This window comes from Eumetopias jubatus, unplaced genomic scaffold (genome assembly GCF_037043125.1).
Source record: "Eumetopias jubatus isolate StellerSeaLion01/CBP00866 unplaced genomic scaffold, mEumJub1_p1.0 scaffold_3, whole genome shotgun sequence".
NCBI lineage: Eukaryota > Metazoa > Chordata > Mammalia > Carnivora > Otariidae > Eumetopias > Eumetopias jubatus.
The window spans coordinates 53,780,703-53,799,560 of NW_028274809.1; the positions used below are offsets into that span (position 1 = coordinate 53,780,703).

The 18,858-nt window shown below is 37.4% G+C and overlaps 1 protein-coding gene across 4 annotated transcripts in view; it reads left to right on the top strand.

Moving 5' to 3' along the window:
* ZNF385B (zinc finger protein 385B) overlaps window positions 1–18,858 on the top strand; it is a 302,554-nt gene that overhangs the window by 256,266 nt on the left and 27,430 nt on the right. For all 4 annotated transcript variants that reach the window (XM_028125130.2, XM_028125138.2, XM_028125142.2 and 1 more), the window contains one exon: window positions 17,723–17,885. In XM_028125130.2, the coding sequence (XP_027980931.1) occupies window positions 17,723–17,885 (163 nt within the window). The remainder of the gene's footprint in view (window positions 1–17,722; window positions 17,886–18,858) is intronic.

Consider the following 18,858-nt stretch of genomic DNA (forward strand, 5'->3'; position numbering starts at 1 on the left):
CCACATAGAGGGAACCACCCCCCCAGGTCAGGCTTCCTGCTCAGTGGGAAGTCTGTTTCTCCCTCTGCCTCTTCCCCTCCCCCTGCTTGTGTGCTTACTCGCTGGTGCTCTCTCTCTCAAATAAATAAATAAAATCTTTACAAAAAGAAGAAAAGAAAAGCTTGAGAAATGGTCAGGATGAGAGAGAGAGAGAGACTTGAAGAATTATAAAATACTAGAGCTAAAACAGATGGGACTTCTTAAGGATGCAGTCTATGTATAGGCCACAAGGGGTCCATGAACCCTCTAAAATTATGCAAAATTTTGCCTATCTGCATACCTGAAACCATGATTATTTAAGATGATGATTAAAGTGATTGACTCTTTCATTCTCACAGAGTGAATGTTGCACGGCTTCCTTTGGCAAAATGTTCCAGGATTTAATGATTTTTAGTGGCTAGCATTTCATCTTACCTAAGTCTTGAAAGAAAGAAGAAAGAATAAGAGGGAAGGAAAAGGAACAGAAAGAGAAGGGGAGGGAAGGAAAAGGGAAGGGAAGGGAAGGGAAGGAAAGGAAAGGAAAGGAAAGGAAAGGAAAGGAAAGGAAAGGAAAGGAAAGGAAAGGAAAGGAAAGGAAAGGAAAAAGAAAAGAAACGAAACCTTAGTCTTTTTTCCTCTCTTCAGTTCTGTCTTCTAGAGCACGTGGAGAGCAAATGTTGTATTCACTACTCAGAGAACAATTCTGATGAACAGGAACTCCCAAGAATAAGTCACTTTGTTAAGGTTATGACTTTGGGGAGCAGAGAATCTGATTTGACTCTTACTAATTTGTGTTTCCTTCAGATAGAAGTGCATTTTAGCTCTTATAAATAAAACCGTATTACTTTATCAGTGGTATATCTAACACATCTGACACCAGAAGCAGGTAATTTTAATATCCCCTCTATAGAGCAGTCACTTTCAGAAAAAATATGAATTTACATAAATAGTAATAAAAGCATGCAAACTGTGGAAAGAGCCAAGATGTCCATCGACAGATGAATGGATAAAGAAGATGTGGTATATATACACAATGGAATATTATGCAGCCATCAAAAGGAATGAGATCTTGCCACTTGCAACGACGTGGATGACACTAGAGGGTGTTATGCTGAGTGAAATAAGTCAATCAGAGAAAGACATGTATCATATGACCTCACTGATATGAGGAATTCTTAATCTCAGGAAACAAACTGAGGGTTGCTGGAGTGGTGGGGGGTTGTAGGGATGGGGTGGCTGGGTGATAGACATTGGGGAGGGTATGTGCTATGGTGAGCACTGTGAATTGTGCAAGACTTGAATCACGGATCTGTACTTCTGAAACAAATAATGCAACATATGTTAAGAAAAAAGAAAAAGAAGAAGATAGCAGGAGGGGAAGAATGAAGGGGAGTAAGTCGGAGGCGGAGACGAACCATGAGAGACGATGGACTCTGAAAAACAAACTGAGGGTTCTAGAGGGGAGGGGGTGGGGGGATGGGTTAGCCCGGTGATGGGTATTAAAGAGGGCACATTCTGCGTGGAGCACTGGGTGTTATGCACAAACAATGAATCATGGAACACTACATCAAAAACTAATGATGTAATGTATGGTGATTAACATAACAATAAAAAATTTTTTAAAAAAAGAAGAAAAGCCAGGGATGCCTGGGTGACTCAGTCGGTTAAGCATCTGCCTTCAGCTCAGGTCATGATCCCGGGATCCTGGGATTGAGCCCCACATCAGGCTCCCTGCTCAGCAGGAAGTTTGCTTCTCCCTCTCCCTCTGCCCATCCCCTCCTGCTCGTGCTCTCTCTCTCTTTCACTCTCTCTCTCTCTCCTTCAAATAAATAAATACAATCTTTAAAAATAATAATAAAAAAATAAACAAAAGCCAGAAAAAACTCAGAGACTTTTTTAAAGTTTTAAAATATTACTAGACCACTTACTATTATAGTACAAAAAAGGAAAAAGGAAAGGATTGATTCTTTTTACTTATATTAATATATTTTTAAACGAGAAAAAACTTAAACCTGCATATTATTCTCTCACAGTAATGAATAATATTATAACAAATAAGTGAATTATAATAAAAATCAAAATTATACAAAATATGCAATTTGCATATGTAGTAAATTGTACCACTGATAGTTTATGTTCTTCTTCATTGTTTAGTTTTAAAGCACATAACTTTTAAAAAAAGCATAAATTTCAATTTTAAAGATATTAACTAATAAAATCAGTATAATATGTCATGTATAAACTAAAATTCATATTTACCAAGCAAGAATAATGCACTCACAGTAGATACTCTCACTCCTAAATTTTAAACACAAATAAAAATTCTAAGCAATTATGTAAAATGAGAGAACTGAAGTATGTCAAGTTCTGTTTCTTTGTCTTTACAATCACTGTGCCAGCATCGTTAATTCAGATCCACTGTTGAAATGCCAGGATATAAGCTGCACAGAGTTTACAAACTTGAACTACATCTGAAATGAACTTAAATGATTTTTAACCAGTAAGAACTTACTTTCAAAATAACAGGTTAGCAGAGTCATTGTGCATTGGAAGTCCAATTCTATAACTGCAAGTTCTCTACATTAACTTCCATGTAGTTAATTAAAAGAGAAGTGACAAAAATGTGCTGATTTTGTTTGCATATATATTATTAAAATTCAACCATAACCACAGCAATTGTTTAGGATGTAGATGAACAAATTTGATTTTCAGGAAGATTATTTTATAACTACATCTGGAATTGCCAGCACGTATTGATATTTAGTCAGAAGGAGGAGGTCTTCATTTGATTACGGCCACTCTTGATACCTACATCTTCATTGTATTAGTCACTTAGTCTGAAAATTTTATTATTACTTTTAAATTATTTACAGACAGGACAACCCCTTATTTCCTGGACCTGAGGTAGGCAGCCTCACTTTCAGTACACTATTGACATTTGTTATTCAATTTATAGGAATTCTAGTTCTGCTTTAAATGCATGTTACATTCAACATACAAAATGTGTAGTGCGGACTTAAAATCAGCAAGCAGTTTTCTTTTTATCTTTGATCCTGCCCACTGAGTGTCCTCTGATATGTAGCTTTCAATATCTCTGACCTGTGAGTTTGAGGTGATTACCTGGTTTTTGCTCTGGAAAGAAATATCACTCTGTATTATTTGAGAATCACCTATGGAATCCTTTTATGCGATGATTTATTTGTTTATGTCATGATTTTTTATTGGCTTTTCTTATACCATCCATGAGGAATGGAAAAGGATAGATTCACTAACTGGGCTGGTTGTTATAGCTTTGTAATGTAAAATGTTTAAGGCAACAAAATGCCCTATATGCACTTTTAAACTAAAAATACTAACAATCTCTTTTTATGATTTAATTTATACATTTACACAGATGGTCATAGAAGGGGGTATTCATTAACATCTGTAAATGCTGAGAAAATGATGAATACCTGTATTTGAAAAATGCCAGAGTAGAATTACTGAGTGTGCAGACGTAGATAAAAAATACAAAATTTTAATATCTGAAAGACATTCTCTTCAAGCTAGTTTTCTAAAGATCTAAACACTGAGTAGTTGTATTTTGCATAAATTTCCATTTTTTAGATGTAATAAATTCTTATTAATTTGGACTACATTAATTAGGAATTTGTAATAATTCAGGTATAAGCTGAATTATACTTTTATCTGGTCCAAATTTGTTCTTCAAAGATAATGTAAATGAGTGTTGCAAAGGAGATTGAAGCCTTGAGATTTAGAATACCAATAGAACCAATTTTTTCAGGCGTACTTAAGCACTTTAAGGGCACTCATTAAAATACAAACAGTGGGGGCGCCCGCAAACAGTGGGGGCACCTGGGTGGCTCAGTCCTTAAGCATCTGCCTTCGGCTCAGGTCATGGTCCCAGGGTCCTGGGATCGAGCCCCGCATCGGGCTCCCTGCTCTGCGGGAAGCCTGCTTCTCCCTCTCCCACTCCCCCTGCTTGTGTTCCCTCTCCTGCTGTCTCTCTCTCTCTCTGTCAAGTAAATAAATAAAATCTTTAAAAACAATTTTAAAAAATAAAAGAAAATGCAAGCAATGATATCATTTAAAACAATTCTTATATATTTTAACAAATTACCTAAGAATATCTAGTAGCTCATAGTTACCAACTAACAGGATTTCTTCAAAAATGTTCTACTTTTTCAACTTTTTTTAAACCATTTCATTATGCCCTTCACCCACATTAGTCTACATTATTGAGTTTTTCCTGAAATTATAACCATTTAGTAATATCTAGTACTATTCTCCTTATTAAAGCAAATGAATATATTTGTGACGATTAACATTTCTCCGAAAGTTTTTTTTTTTTTTTTTTTTTGGAGGGAGAGAGAGTGTGAGATTGGGGAGGGGGTCGGTGTGTGGAGGGACAGAAGGAGACAATCCCAAGTGGATCCATACTGAGCACTGAGCCTGAGGCAGGGCTCAATCTCACAACCCTGAGAACATGACCTGAGCTGAAATCAAGAGTCAGATACCTAAGCCACTGAGCCACCCAGGCGCCCCTCTCTGAAACTCTTTTGAGTCAAGTTTTTAACTTGATTTAAACTTAGATAATATCTACATTTTATGTTTCCAACCATTGTTCCAACCAATGTTCCAAAGACATTGCTTTGAGGGATGTTGATCCAATTTAGTTATCTGCACTGATCAAGTTAACTGATCAATAAATCACTGATTCTGTGTTCTGACTTGAGGCTATCTTGATAGGCAAGGGAGGAAACCACTATATTTAAGAATTATTTTACCAATTACTGAGTGATGGGTCTGTTATGAATTCGCTTATTCCACATTGAGACTGATCAAGGAATCAGACCCCCAAAATCAAACCAGCTGGTGACCCCTTTTTCAATCCACTGCTTTGAATCATAAGCGGAAGTCAGTCAGCAATCCAGAGGAAGTACAGGTACTCATTTGATTATGGCGCCTCTTTTTTTTTTTATGTTATGTTAATCACCATACATTACATCATTAGTTTTTGATGTAGTGTTCCGTGATTCCTTGTTTGCGCATAACACCCAGTGCTCCATGCAGAACGTGCCCTCCTTAATACCCACCACCAGGCCAACCCATCCCCCCGCCCCCCTCCCCTCTAGAACCCTCAGTTTGTTTTTCACAGTCCATAGTCTCTCATGGTTGGTCTCCCCCTCCAATTTCCCCCCCCTTCATTCTTCCCCTCCTGCTATCTTCTTCTTCTTTTTTTTTTTTAACATATAATGTATTATTTGTTTCAGAGGTACAGATCTGTGATTCAACAGTCTTACACAATTCACAGCACTCACCATAGCACATACCCTCCCCAATGTCTATCACTCAGCCACCCTATCCCTCTCACCCCCCACCACTCCAGCAACCCTCAGTTTGTTTCCTGAGAATAAAAATTTCTCGTATCGGTGAGGTCATATGATACATGTCTTTCTCTGATTGATTTATATCGCTCAGCATAGTACCCTCCAGTCCCACCCACATCGTCGCAAATGGCAAGATTTCATTCCTTTTGATGGCTGCATAATATTCCATATATATATATATACCACATCTTCTTTATCCATTCATCTGTCGACGGACATCTTGGCTCTTTCCATAGTTTGGCTATTGTGGACATTGCTGCTATAAACATCGGGGTGCACATACCCCTTCGGATCCCTACATTTGTATCTTTGGGGTAAATACACAATAGTGCAATTGCTGGATCGTATGGTAGCTCTATTTTCAACTTTTTGAGGAACCTCCATACTGTTTTCCAGAGTGGCTGCACCAGCTTGGATTCCTACCAACAGTGTAGGAGGGTTCCCGTTTCTCCACATCCCCATGATTATGGCACCTCTTTACAGCAAAATCTTCACTCTGTTATTCACCTAGAATTCTTAAAATTCAGGTTTCTAACCAGTTATGCACATTTCTAGTCTAGTTCTTACCACTTGCCCATTTACTCATCAGGCTGCAGCCACGATGGCTTCTGTTTATTTCTGTAAATCTACCAAGCTGCTTCTGCCCTCCCACTCTGTTCTAGTCCATACCCCTCTTTCAGGTGTCACCTAAATGTCTCCTCCTCGGAGAAGCTTCTCTAGACTCCCTGGTCTAAACTAGCCCCGTTCCCAGGAACAAATTTATAACATCCACTAATTTTTCTTTATGAAATGTATCACAGTTGGTAAAGAGATCTTTATTTATGTGACTATTTGTTTAATATCTGTTTCTAGCACACACACACACACACACACACACACACAATTGTTGGCTCCATAAGAACAGGGAGTGAGTATGTTTCGTGTATTGCTGTCTCCCTAGTGCCTAGCAGGGAGCGTGTGTATCTATTTCTTGAATTAATAAGTGGTCCTAAAGGGAATTTTTTTTATCTTAATTTATGACACCCAAGGATTGGTTGAGAATTACTGAATCCATTCTCTACAAGGAAAACTATACCTTACATGACCTTAAAGGTCACATCCCCAGAACTATTTTCACCTCTAGATTATCCTAAGGAAACGAAGGTCATCCTATACCAGAGTGACTAAGGGAGAAAGTCTGTTCTGTTTTGGATCTTCTCCTGTGAAGCGTTTGGGGTTTGCCTCAATGATGTACTGGTTAGGAGTCTAATCTTTTAATCCTGGGTTTGAATCCAGAGTCTTTCATTCTTGGCAGTATAATATTGGACATTTACTTAACTTTTCAGAGTCTCCTGGGCTAATAATACTTGACTCACATGGTTTTGTGAGGATTAAATGAGATGCTGTCCATAAAGTACTTAGCACAGTGTCTGGTACACAGCAAACAATGAATGTTAACTATCTGTCACTATTTTTATTATTGAATTCAGAGTAATTTTTGTAACCTGACATGTGTTCGCAGTCTTCAGGCTGCTGTGTTCTCTCTATGGCTTGCATTCCTCAGTTCTTTGAAGTGATGGGTGACACACTATGATTTCTTTGGGGCAGTAGCTGTGAACAGATCCTTTATTTCACACAACCATGGCCACCACCTTCCTGAGCAACATTATCTGATATTCTTCCAGGACACAAAGACCTCATATTACATTATTTTCCAGTCATTTTATAAGGTTATTTTGAAATTATAGAAAAGTATTTTAACATTTAAGATGTTACCGTACTTCAGTAAGACAATATTTTGTCTTTGATAGCTGTGTGTATGTATTTTTATTTTTCCTTTGTTCCTTGAATTATCTTTCCTTTTTACTTCCCTTGACTTCTGTGTTTGATTACTTTCTTGTATATCCAGCTTTTCTGGTGGGTTTTCTGTACTTGGTGCAGACTTTTCTTCTTCATCTTATCTATTAAATACAGCTATTTCTCAAGACTCTTTCCTCAGATAGGTTGTCTCCCTTCTATACTTAATTCCTCGGGAATTTCATCCATCCCCAGAGAGTTGCGTCTATCATCTTACCACGTGGCTCCCAAATGGGTGTCTCTAGCCCCAGCTTCTCTGGTCAACTACCATTTGCATTTCCAATTTTTTGTTGGACCTCAGCAATGCCACCATTAGCACCTAAATAGAAGATGCCCAAACTGAGTTTTCATTTTCCTCGGCACATTTACTCATCCCACCATAACTGCATTTTTTCCTTAATCATTTCACCATTTTCCCAGTCATTTGGGCCTGAAACTTTTAAGAGTAAACTCTAATTACTTTTCGTCTTCAACCCTTACTTTAATTCTTTGCCAAAAAATAAAGATTCTTTCTCCATTCATTCATTTGTTCATCTGTCCATGTAAACAGTATCTATGAAATGCCTAGAATGTCTCAGGCAGTGTGCTAAGTACAAGAGATATGATGAAGAGCAAAAATCTTATACGTACAAGCCTAATGAAGGTTATTGTCTAGTGGGGGAAGACATGCATTAATCAAATTATAAAAATAAATCATTTGTTTTTAGTTGGGAGATGTGCTATGAAGAGAGGAATTTAAAGACTTAGGATGTGGCCTGGTCTGGGGCATCATGGAAGGCTTCCTAAGGAAGAAATGTTTGGGCTGGCTTCTGTAGGATAAACAGGAATTAATTAGGAAAAGGGAAAAGGGATAGTGTTTTAGGCATGTGCAAAAGGATGGTACCATGATTATAGTCCAGCCACGCTCTATTTCAGTTCCTCAGAGAATGACAGAGAACTGCTACCAAATGAAACTAGAGGTAGGTAAGAAGTAGGGCATGTAAGTCTTGCATATGATTATTTTAGATTTTAAACCACGAATAGTGATAAGGTGTTGAGGATCTTAAGCAGAGGGATGACATGATCAGATTTGCATTTTGAAAATATCACTCTGGCTGCCTGCCATGTGGAGAACAGATTGCAAGAGAGCAAGAGGGGCCTTTGAGTGAATCACTTGTCTGGTATCACAGGAATTTAGTTTTGAACTTATGTTTAAAGTGCTTTGAGTTATCCAAGTGAATAGTCTAGGTCTGGAGCTCAGAAGAGAGATGTAGACTGGAGGGGTAGAAACCAGGAAATTATTGGCATAGAGGTGGTTACAGAATAAGACTGATCTCTTGGGGCACCTGGGTGGCTCAGTCGTTAAGCGTCTGCCTTCGGCTCAGGTCATGGTCCCAGGGTCCTGGGATCGAGCCCCGCACCAGGCTCCCTGCTTCACGGGAAGCCTGCTTCTCCCTCTCCCCCTCCCCCTGCTTGTGTTCCCTCTCTTGCTGTGTCTCTCTCTGTCAAATAAATAAATAAAATCTTAAAAAAAAAAAAAAAGACTGATCTCTTGATTGGAAGGTTTGTGTGAGAAGACAAGAAGGCCTACAACTGAACTTTGGAATATCTCAACATTCAGTGACTAGGCGGGGGAGGACGAGCCTGCGAATGCCTCTGAAAGGAAAGTGGGGGAATGCCCACCTAGCAAAGAACCTGGTAAAGAATGCCTTCCAAAGAAGAGGCAAGAGGTCAGCAGGGTCAGGTGTACCCTACTGCACAAGCAAGATGAGGAATGGAAGATGTTCTTGGTTTTAGCATGTAGGGCACCAGCGTCTTGGTGATATCTGTTTCAGGGAATTAAGATAGACCAGATTCAAGTAAAGAAAATGAAGTTGTGCATACAATTTAACAAATTAGTCTGTGAAAGGGAGCAGAGTGATAGGGTGAAAATTTAGGGGTGAATGTGTGTTGAAAGGTATTGGGGCGATTAGAGCTTGTTCCGACCTTGATCATAAGGATTTATTTGGGAGAGGAGGATTGAATATAAATGTGAAAAAGAAAAGGGATAACAGACTTTGGGAAGGCAAAAAGGAACAGCACGTCTGGATTGAGAGACTTGCCATAACAGGAGGAATAGCTCCTATTTCTATAAAAAGCTCTGGCTTTTGGTTTGTAGTGCCCCTGAAATTTGAAATCTGTGTATTTAAGAACCCCATTACTCCCTGTCTTGCTCTGGTAAGAACTTTCTAGGTCTTCTTACTCTCCTTTTTATCTCTTGCCTGAATGATTGAAACAGACTCCTTTTAAACTTTGCCTCAAGTCTCCTCACCGTACACACATAGCTTGTTCTCCGCGCAAGAACCAGAGTGATCATTTTATAAACAGAAGTCAAACAAGGTTACTTGTCTGTTTAAAACACTGCAGGGATTTCCCAACTCCTCAGATTAAAGTCAAAATCCTTACAATGGCCATTTGCTGTTCATTGGACCTGAAATTCTTTTCTACCATCTATCTACCTGGTTAAATCCCTCACTTCATTTAGGTCTCTCTGCAAATATCCATTCAATAGAAAGACTTATCTTAATACCTAAGATGGCACCCCGTCCCATCAGAGTCTACTTTTCTTACCTTTACTGATTGTTTTTATAGCATACCTAACATATTCATAAATGTATAACTTATCACTTAACTTAATCACCTAACTATATATATATAAATTTATATTTTATTATCAATATCCCATGCTAGAATGTAAGTTTTACTAGACCTGCATCCCACAACACTTAGAATAATGTTGCCTGATACATAATAGATTTTCAATATGCATTTGTTTAATGAAAGAATGAATGGACTCTCAGCTTTAAATTCCTGCTTTTAGAAGATTTTCCCTACTCTGTCCCATTTATATTACATTCAATTCAAAAACTTTTTACTGAGTCTGTACTATACAATAGGTGCTTCCAAAGACTCAAAGATGAGTAAGATAGAGTTCACATTAATGATTATCATACATTATGTGAACAACCTATATTGTGATTATCATTGGTGAATAGAACTTTTAGACAACATCACACAGAATCAGAAACTAGAAGTCCACTTGGCTGATCATAGTGAAATATTTTGATATTTATGGGTAAATCAAAGTCAAAGCCATTTTTATTTTAGTTTTGCCTCCAGGAGACCAATATCACAAATATGAGAAGGTTGACCAGATTAATCTGGAATGAAAATTTCTAGTTTAATCTGGTGCTTTAGAGTAGAGACAACCTTAGTATGACTCAGGTTTGCTAAATGACTGCTAAATATGTACAGTTTCATTGTTTTTTCTTAGTTTTATCTGTATGTTTTGAAAGGATATGGTATTAATATTTACATTTACATACTCACTTAATTTTGAATTATAAAATGTCTGCTCAGTTTTAAAAACTGGTTTTGGGGTATGAGTTTTACAACAAACCATTCTGTAAAAGAGATTTTTCAAACAAGTAATGATAAATAAATTATATATTAAACATATACAAGGTATCACTAAAGCCATTCTTCAACCAATTTTCTGGTCATTGCACATTCAAAGTTACTTTGCCACTTTTGTCTACTTTAGGGATATTATTATATATCAAATATAAGGAAACATAATGCAAATTCTAATTTTCAATTTATTTTGTATCATTTATGTAAATTTCCTTAATATGGAAATGGAAGTAAATGTAATACCTTCTAGACTGATTAAAAATTAATGTGTGGAAGCCTGGGAGCCTAATTTAAAAGACCGTCAGAAGACTTGAATTAGTTCGCTGGAGAGTCACAGCTTTAATGTGTAGATTTGAATTATATTGCATTACTCATCATTGAGTACCAAAAATTGCTCTTATAAAGCACATAATGGCAATCCATTTCCCCACTGAAAGATAGCAGCACTCTCATACATGTTAGATACTTAGAATGTAGCTGGGAAATCACTATAAACTCTGAGATACCCTTCTTTGTACTTCAAGGTAGCTGAGAATTATTAACTAAAATTTCCCAGTTTAATATAAAATGTGAAAGTAATTAGGGAGAGGTAGACAATTTCCACTTGGAATACTTTGGGGGAAATCATAAAATAAATGACTTAGGAATATTAAGTAATTATTACCAAATCCTTGATGTTTTATAGTATATTATATAAAAATAAAAGATGGTATCTATGTGTTTCATAAAAATTCTAAGATTTAAAAGTTCTAACAAATTAGGTCCTCATATGCATAATTCTTTGAGAAAATTAGATAGTTTTATATGTTCTCATTATTTCATATTCAAGATTATGTTAGTGTACAGAACACTAATTTTCCCATTTTGGGCATAATAACTTAGAGAATCTACATTATAAATGCATTGTGTGTGGAGTTCATGATTTGCACCCCTTAGGATTTGGGAGAGAAGTTAAGGGCATATTTCGCCAGAGTTTATCTAAACTTCATCTTGCCTCAGCTGAACTCCAGAGCAAATACTAGGAGTTTACACATATATTTATCATTAAATTGACTCAGATATGGACCCCCAACCCAGAAGACAAAGTAAATATACCCTTCAAAATTGTAATGTAATACGAAATGGAGAAGTAAGCAGTCTTATTTTCTTAGGGTAAGCATTTCAGATACTTTCTGTGGAATTCCTAACTAAATTCTGATGATGTTAAAGAAATTGTGGTATTAAATAAATCTCATTTTCTAGTCCATTATTTATGTTGAAAAAAATTCTCATACACCTCTTTCTCTTAGATTGGTGGGGGGGAAATCTTTTTCAAAATACAATGTCTATAATTTGCAATATTCATGAATAGAATTTGGAAATTAATATTCTGGGACAAACTTTACCTTGACACATATATATGGTTGAGGTGTTTCTTAACTGTGGCCTAATTTGAAAAAAAGGAGAACAGGAGAAGAGAGCAGAATTCAATGAAATGAAATAGTTTGGTTTCATTTGAAAGGATTTGGGGTTCAGATCACAGCTGACATAGTCAAGCTCATATAACTGTCTCTTTAATGCCCTGCTGTACACAATCCTAAACTAGAAACATAGGATATAGTTGGATATTGAGGGTAAGAATCTTAGATTGCTGGGAATCATCTAAAACTAATAATCCACCTTCACCCAACTGAGATATAAAACTCGCTGGGAAAATGATGCAAAATTTTGTTCACTTGGAACTCTGCAAGACTCAATTTTATTTTTTTTAAAAAAAGCACTTTTTCTTTTTTTAAAAAAAAGCCACTTTTTGCTGTATTCCAGATGATTTTAAACTCAAACTGTAGTGTTTTTCTGATTCATTATATAAATTCTGTCATAGTTGTTACGTCCATTTATAGCTTCTCCATGTTTCAATGTGTAAAGTAATTCCACCAATGAATCGTGCACCAGAAACACTAGCATCAAGACTTTTAGCTGGCTGCATTTGAAAAATTAACTTGATAACTTGAAGCCCACTAAAGATCTTGGCATCTTAAGAAATGAGTTAATTTGCCTACATGGAATGTTTTGATAATGTGAACAAATATATATGTGATGCTCATGTATTCAAATAGTGGCATTTTAAAGTAGCCGCGGCTAAAGAACTCCACTTTTGTCTAATGATATTTGATAGAATGTAAATCAGGCCCAAAGAGCGTTAGCAGTCTAGCATGCACATCATTTCTTCCTAGAGAGCCACTACGTTTCTCTTTAGTAATCTAGAAATATTTGGAGTTGATGGGATTTTCTGCATTCGTACTGTAAAGCCATTGAATATGAAAGGCCGTGGCCAGTTCGAACCTTGGCCTCACAGGAATCCAGAGATCACCACCATTCGCTCACTCCCGGAGCTCTGCAATGTGGCAAACTCCGGAGAGGCTCTAGCAACCTGGAGTGTTTCATTTAGCTATAAAGTAGAAATTAGCAAAAACGTTATGTCCTTCTACGCTAAAAACCTCATATTGGTTATGATTTTTGTCTAGACATTGTTTTCAACAGATCTCAATAGACTGAGGATTGAATGAAATGAGTATCAAAGCCGGTGGTGTGTCGTTACTGATATTGTAGGCCTTACAATGGCAAATAGCAGCAGAAAGATTTACCAGCCATCTCTGGGTTAAGTAAGCCTTGTTCTTGGGTGCATGTTATGTTTCATACGCGGTAGCTTTGTCTCTGAGAGTGTGTGATTTTGTCAGCGCAGCAAGTGTTTGCAAACAGCCTTTTAATCGTTAATAATAGTCTATGTTAAAGGAAAAATTCAAATAGTTATTTAGCTAATACTCAGTAATCTTTAGTTTGTTCCTTAATATGCATAGCTGTAGTATTTTTAAGTGCCATGCTTTTATCTCAAATAATTATTAAAGCTTCAATATAAATAATTTAGTTGTTTTAATATAGGATTATAGTTTGGAGCAGAGGATAAGGTCTGTGATGCAAAAGCCACATCTCACTTTATAACCATATAAGGACACTCTTATACATTTTCTGTTTTACAGGGGATAATAACTTTCAGGGTAGCACGATGCAGCAGCCTTTCCCTGTTGTTCCTTTTATCTGTCTGTGTTCTGGTGATGCTGAGAAGCGGACGTGCCCAGGGAATGCGGCAGAGTTCACAGGACCTCACTACCCTAGCACATGCTGTTCCCTTTGCCTAAAATACCTCCCCCTCCGCCCTTCTGCTGCTTTAGAACCCTGCCCCCCAGGGCAGGCCCCAGCTGTGATGCCTCTTTTTCCTGAAGCTTCCGTGATCACCTCCAATCCAGAGAGCTTTACCTCTCCTATAACTTCTAGGCTTCTTTGTTGCTCTTTACATCCCATTTTATAATTCCACTCTCCGCTTTGAGTTGTAGTTCTTTGCATGCACGTCTTTTCCTTCCAACCACTCTTGTAAGTAGGGGTCTTTGTGCAATAATAAGAACATTTTCCCCTTGTTGGTGTAGACTGTTTTTATGGTGGTTCATTTGACATCTTTTTTTATTTGACATTTTAGTGTATAGAGCTTCTCTGAAAATTAACTGACCTCTGCTATTTCCCATATAACACTACTTAACATCCTGAAATCTAAGGTCTCAGAAAATTAGGCACCAATAGTTAGAATGATTCACTTTCTTTAACGAAGGGAAGAGTTCTAATTATTTTTTTAAATGCAACAAGCTGAGTTCCACTGGTAAATAAATGGTTGAGGACTTTCTCTAGTAACATTGCTCTTCCCCGGACACTTTGTAAGTTTGTGCTTGGGAGTGTCCTTTCTATACAAGGTGAACACAGTTTAACATCGTGTTTCAAGATCCTAGGCATGTCCCTGAAGTCCAAATTAGAAATAAGGTAAAAACCAGAAATGGGAGTACAGTGAATTTTAGAAATATTTAGTGTTATGTTTTTATTTTTAAAGCAATACATCATCCCATTCTTTATCTTTTTTGTTTGGACCAGGGGGGTCCTGAGAGATGGAGAGGATTTGGGAAAGCAAAAGCCTTTAGTAACAAAAATGGAGATAAACAGAAGAGAAAATTCCAGGATGTCATTTCCTATCAAAGCTCTTCCTCTACCAGTAGGTGGTCTGGTTGCTCCTGGGGTGATCTGTGAGACAAAAACCTCAATCCTGAGGAATTCTCTTGTGGAGGTCAATATGGTGGCTTAGGCAACTCTCGAATTCAGATAGTTCTTGGCAAGAAAGTTTTCTTGGACCATTGCCAGTCAGGGGCACAACAGCACTTTTGGCAGAGAAGCAGAAAGCGGACCATTAGAGCTAGACAAATACGTGTCTCCTGTTCAGTTGCTGAGGTGTGTAAAGTAAGTCAGCTTGGTCAACCAGGTCTCTCAGAAGTGACACAAGAGCCGTTGTCAATTGGGCTTGATTTGTGCTGCCTAGTTCATGGATTTTCTGGCTCTTGTCCTTGTTTCTTTCACTGCTCAATGAAGAAGAGTCCTAGATAAGGAAGTCAGGTTAATCGTGTTACTATTTAACAGTGTCTCAGTTTCACTTGAAGATTTGCCCAGGATTTAGAAGCCGTTGACACTGCCCCAGATACAGGACTGAGGATAGCAAAGTGCTCCTACCAAGAATACCAAACGGGAATTGAAAAGATGCCAAATGTGAGTGAGTGGTGCCGGCCACTATCTTTATTCCATGAGTCCTTCCCAAATAACATCGAGTAGAAGCTAAGCTCCCTTGTTGCACTTCTCTCCGTGCCCCAGAACTCAAAAGGAAAGTGGATCGTGGCTATGAAGAGTTCTTTCCATCTTGGCATCCAGGGAGGTGTCACTTAGCTGGATCTTTATCTCAAGTGCTAATTGATGCTGTTAACTTTCTGCAGTGATGCCAGGAAATTGTAATGAGGAAATGACACTCCGCTTATCTAGTGCTAGGAGGTTTTATTTAGAGAACCATATGTTTCTTTAGCCGGAGGGCACTAAAGTAACATCGCACTATTTAGTATACTTGGAAAGATGAGTTGTTAGGTCTCCTGGTATCATGTAGAAATTGTTATATACCCAAAAGATGGGACTTCCTTAGCTCTTCAGGAAGGAGCAGGCCTAACATACTATGCTAGTATATTTCCCATGAATTCAGTCGATTTTTCCTACTCATAGAAACTTCTGTTACGACATAATCTTCACTGAGTCATTAAAAGCAGTGTGGCTTCTTTGTGTGTATTTTTTCCTTTTATTAAAATTATATTGTTAACTTAGTGTGAGTATGTGTATGTAAATGTGTGGGCATACAGTTAAATAGGGGTGTCCATGTAAGCATTTCAGATCGACAAAATGCCTCTACATCTACCTGTGTGACTTTCGATGTTATTTAACTTCTCTCTGCCTAGTTTTCCATCTGTAAAATGCTGATTAATAATAATAACCTACCTCACAGAGTATTATGAGGACTAAATGAGCTATACATTTAGAACTGTGCTTGGCACACTCAATAATATTAGTCACTATTATTATCACTTCATGTTATCAACTTCTAAGTTTTTATTTGTACATTTTCTTATTTGTATCCAACTATCTACCTTAGCTGGATTTAAGCATTCTTGGTTCCTAATAAGTAAAGAACTTATGTTCCACTTTTCTGTCCCTTGGGACCGTTATTTTTTCCAACCAGACAGAGAATACTATGAGAAATCCTTGAGCCAACCAACTTAAGAGCAATTACAAGTCAGTGATGATCTACAATGATATTTATGAAAAGATATTCAGTAACTTAGGTACTGTGTGCAGTCAATATAAGGCTATTGACCTTGGATGGTCAGTGTTCTGTGCTAAGGAAATCACGTACATCCCTTTAGTTGAAATATAGAATTAAAACCTGGCTTGTTCTGTCCATTGTCACTTCTACCCACCTACTTACACATGTGCTCACACACACACACACACACACACACACACACACACACCCCACCTGTATTCTGCTTGCTGAGGAAAATGAATGAAAACATTAGTATAATCATCTTCAAGTGTATACACGTGTATAAGGAAAATGGACATTAAAAAAGTTATTATTTTAGAAATTTTGTAATGAGAACTCACTTTATGATGTTTATCATCCATTTCATCTTTATAACTAAGCTAATATGCCATATAATATATGTCTCCATTTGTTTTTTTGTTTTTGCCAAATGCATGTTTTTATTTTCAGGGTCTACTGAAAATGAAATTGAAGCGAATATACTTAGATTCTTTTGTTAATATGTGTATTCATGCTAGATGTCCAAAATATAAAATCCTTATTCTTTAGGCGGAGAGAAAATTTCCAAATACCAATAAATTAATTAAATGTTTTCTTGTTTTCCTGTAATTTGTTTTTGTCTTTTAAAGATTTTTAGTAGTCACTTGTCTTGATCTCTTTTCTTCCTTTTGATCTAGTAACGAAGTCACAGTTCCACCTATGCTTTGCATGTAAGTGAACGTAACACGAACTGCTTTGACTTCAGAATCACTTCTGAGATTAGAAACAAGGACTGTCCTTCCTTTGTGGCTTAAATTATCCATTCTTGGAAGTGGGATCTTCAAAATGCTGCGTGAAGCACATGTAGACGATTCTAAAATGTATCTCCATTTCCACTCACAGCAGGTTGCTGTGTTACATCAGTTGCTCTTGGAGAGAGCAGAGCCTAGACGAAAGTAGATGCAGGGCAAACAGGTTTTTAGCTGAAGGGAAACAAAATGGAATGTTGTGGAAGGACACTCACAGCAGCTTGTTGCCAGCTCAATGTTTGAAAGTAACCCCAACGGGCAGTGGCGGGAGGGCACAAGGCATCACAATTGTGCCCTGGCCCTGTTGTCTACTCATAATAATGTCTGGTTTTTAAAGACACAGGTCCTCTGTGCTGTAGAGAAGGTTTCAATATGCAACACCCCCTTAGGAACTGGTCTACCACTTCATTAAATGCCAAAAACATAGTTGAGTGCTGAGTAGTAAATGTCCGTGGTGCCTATGATTGAATGTGTATTTTCCTGCATGATCATCCATTGTGGTGTTTGTAAGTAGCAAAAAAATGAGCCTGATTTGTTCTCCTTTGTAGAGCCAGGCCGAGGCCCACTACAAAGGAAGTAAACATGCCAAGAAGGTCAAAGCACTAGAGGCAACGAAAAATAAACCCAAAATGGTTTCTTCCAAGGACAGCGCAAAGGCTAATCCCAGCTGCTCCATCACTCCAATCACAGGCAACAGCTCTGACAAATCAGGTCAATGACACTTTTTGTTCTTTACATTCTTTGTGTTTCTCCGGGTCCCCTGCCCCAACCCCATTCTCCTCCCCTCAGCTGTTGCATGTTACTCTCCATGATTTGTTTTTATGATATTAATATGTTTCCTTCACAGGAAGGGTTATGTGTTTGCACGGAACCTAAGCATTTGATGTTACCATTCCATGTTGTTAAAATATATACACTTAAGTATATATATATGTGTGTGTGTGTGTGTGTGTGTGTAAATATATATATATATGTATATATGCATGAAAGTAAGTAGAGGCTACTTGGTCATAATGTGTTTAGACAAAAATTGAGAAATGGATCTAAAATACTGAGTTTATGACCTTTTTATTCATTTTATGTTTGGTTTTTGCTACAGACTTTTTCAGTGAAGGAATGCTTAAAGTTGTTTATTAATAGAACTTTTTATATTCTTTTACCACAGCAAAGGGGAGGGGAGGGTCCAAAAGGTGAAGTTTTCTGAGAGTGGCATTATTAAATGAATCTAGAAATGTGTTGTCATAAAAGATTTTGATTTTTGAAGGTCTGTGTAGAGTTCCCCTCAGAGTTACAAGTGAACTTGAGAATTTTAAGGGAGCTTTTTAAAGAGTTATGAATTGACTAGCAGAAGAGCACGTTACATAATTGGAAATGGGCTACTACAGGAAATGCCTCTTAAGAAGAGTCTGTATTTCATAGTCCAATGAATCAGCAGTTTTTCTGAGTAGGTTCAAACTGAATGATCAGAAAGAAGAGAAAAAAATCATTTTTCTAGCATGTATACCATGAAATTGGATGTTTAAAAGGTTTTCACACACTCACAACTGCCCCTCAGGCCCAAGATGGAGAAGTCCTCTTGTTTCAGTGACTAATTGAGGAACAAGGTCTATGAAAGGAGACTAAGAGCATATATCCCTTTCTCAATGTTTGACTCTATCTTCAGGGACCTCTCTGTTGTTGGAAG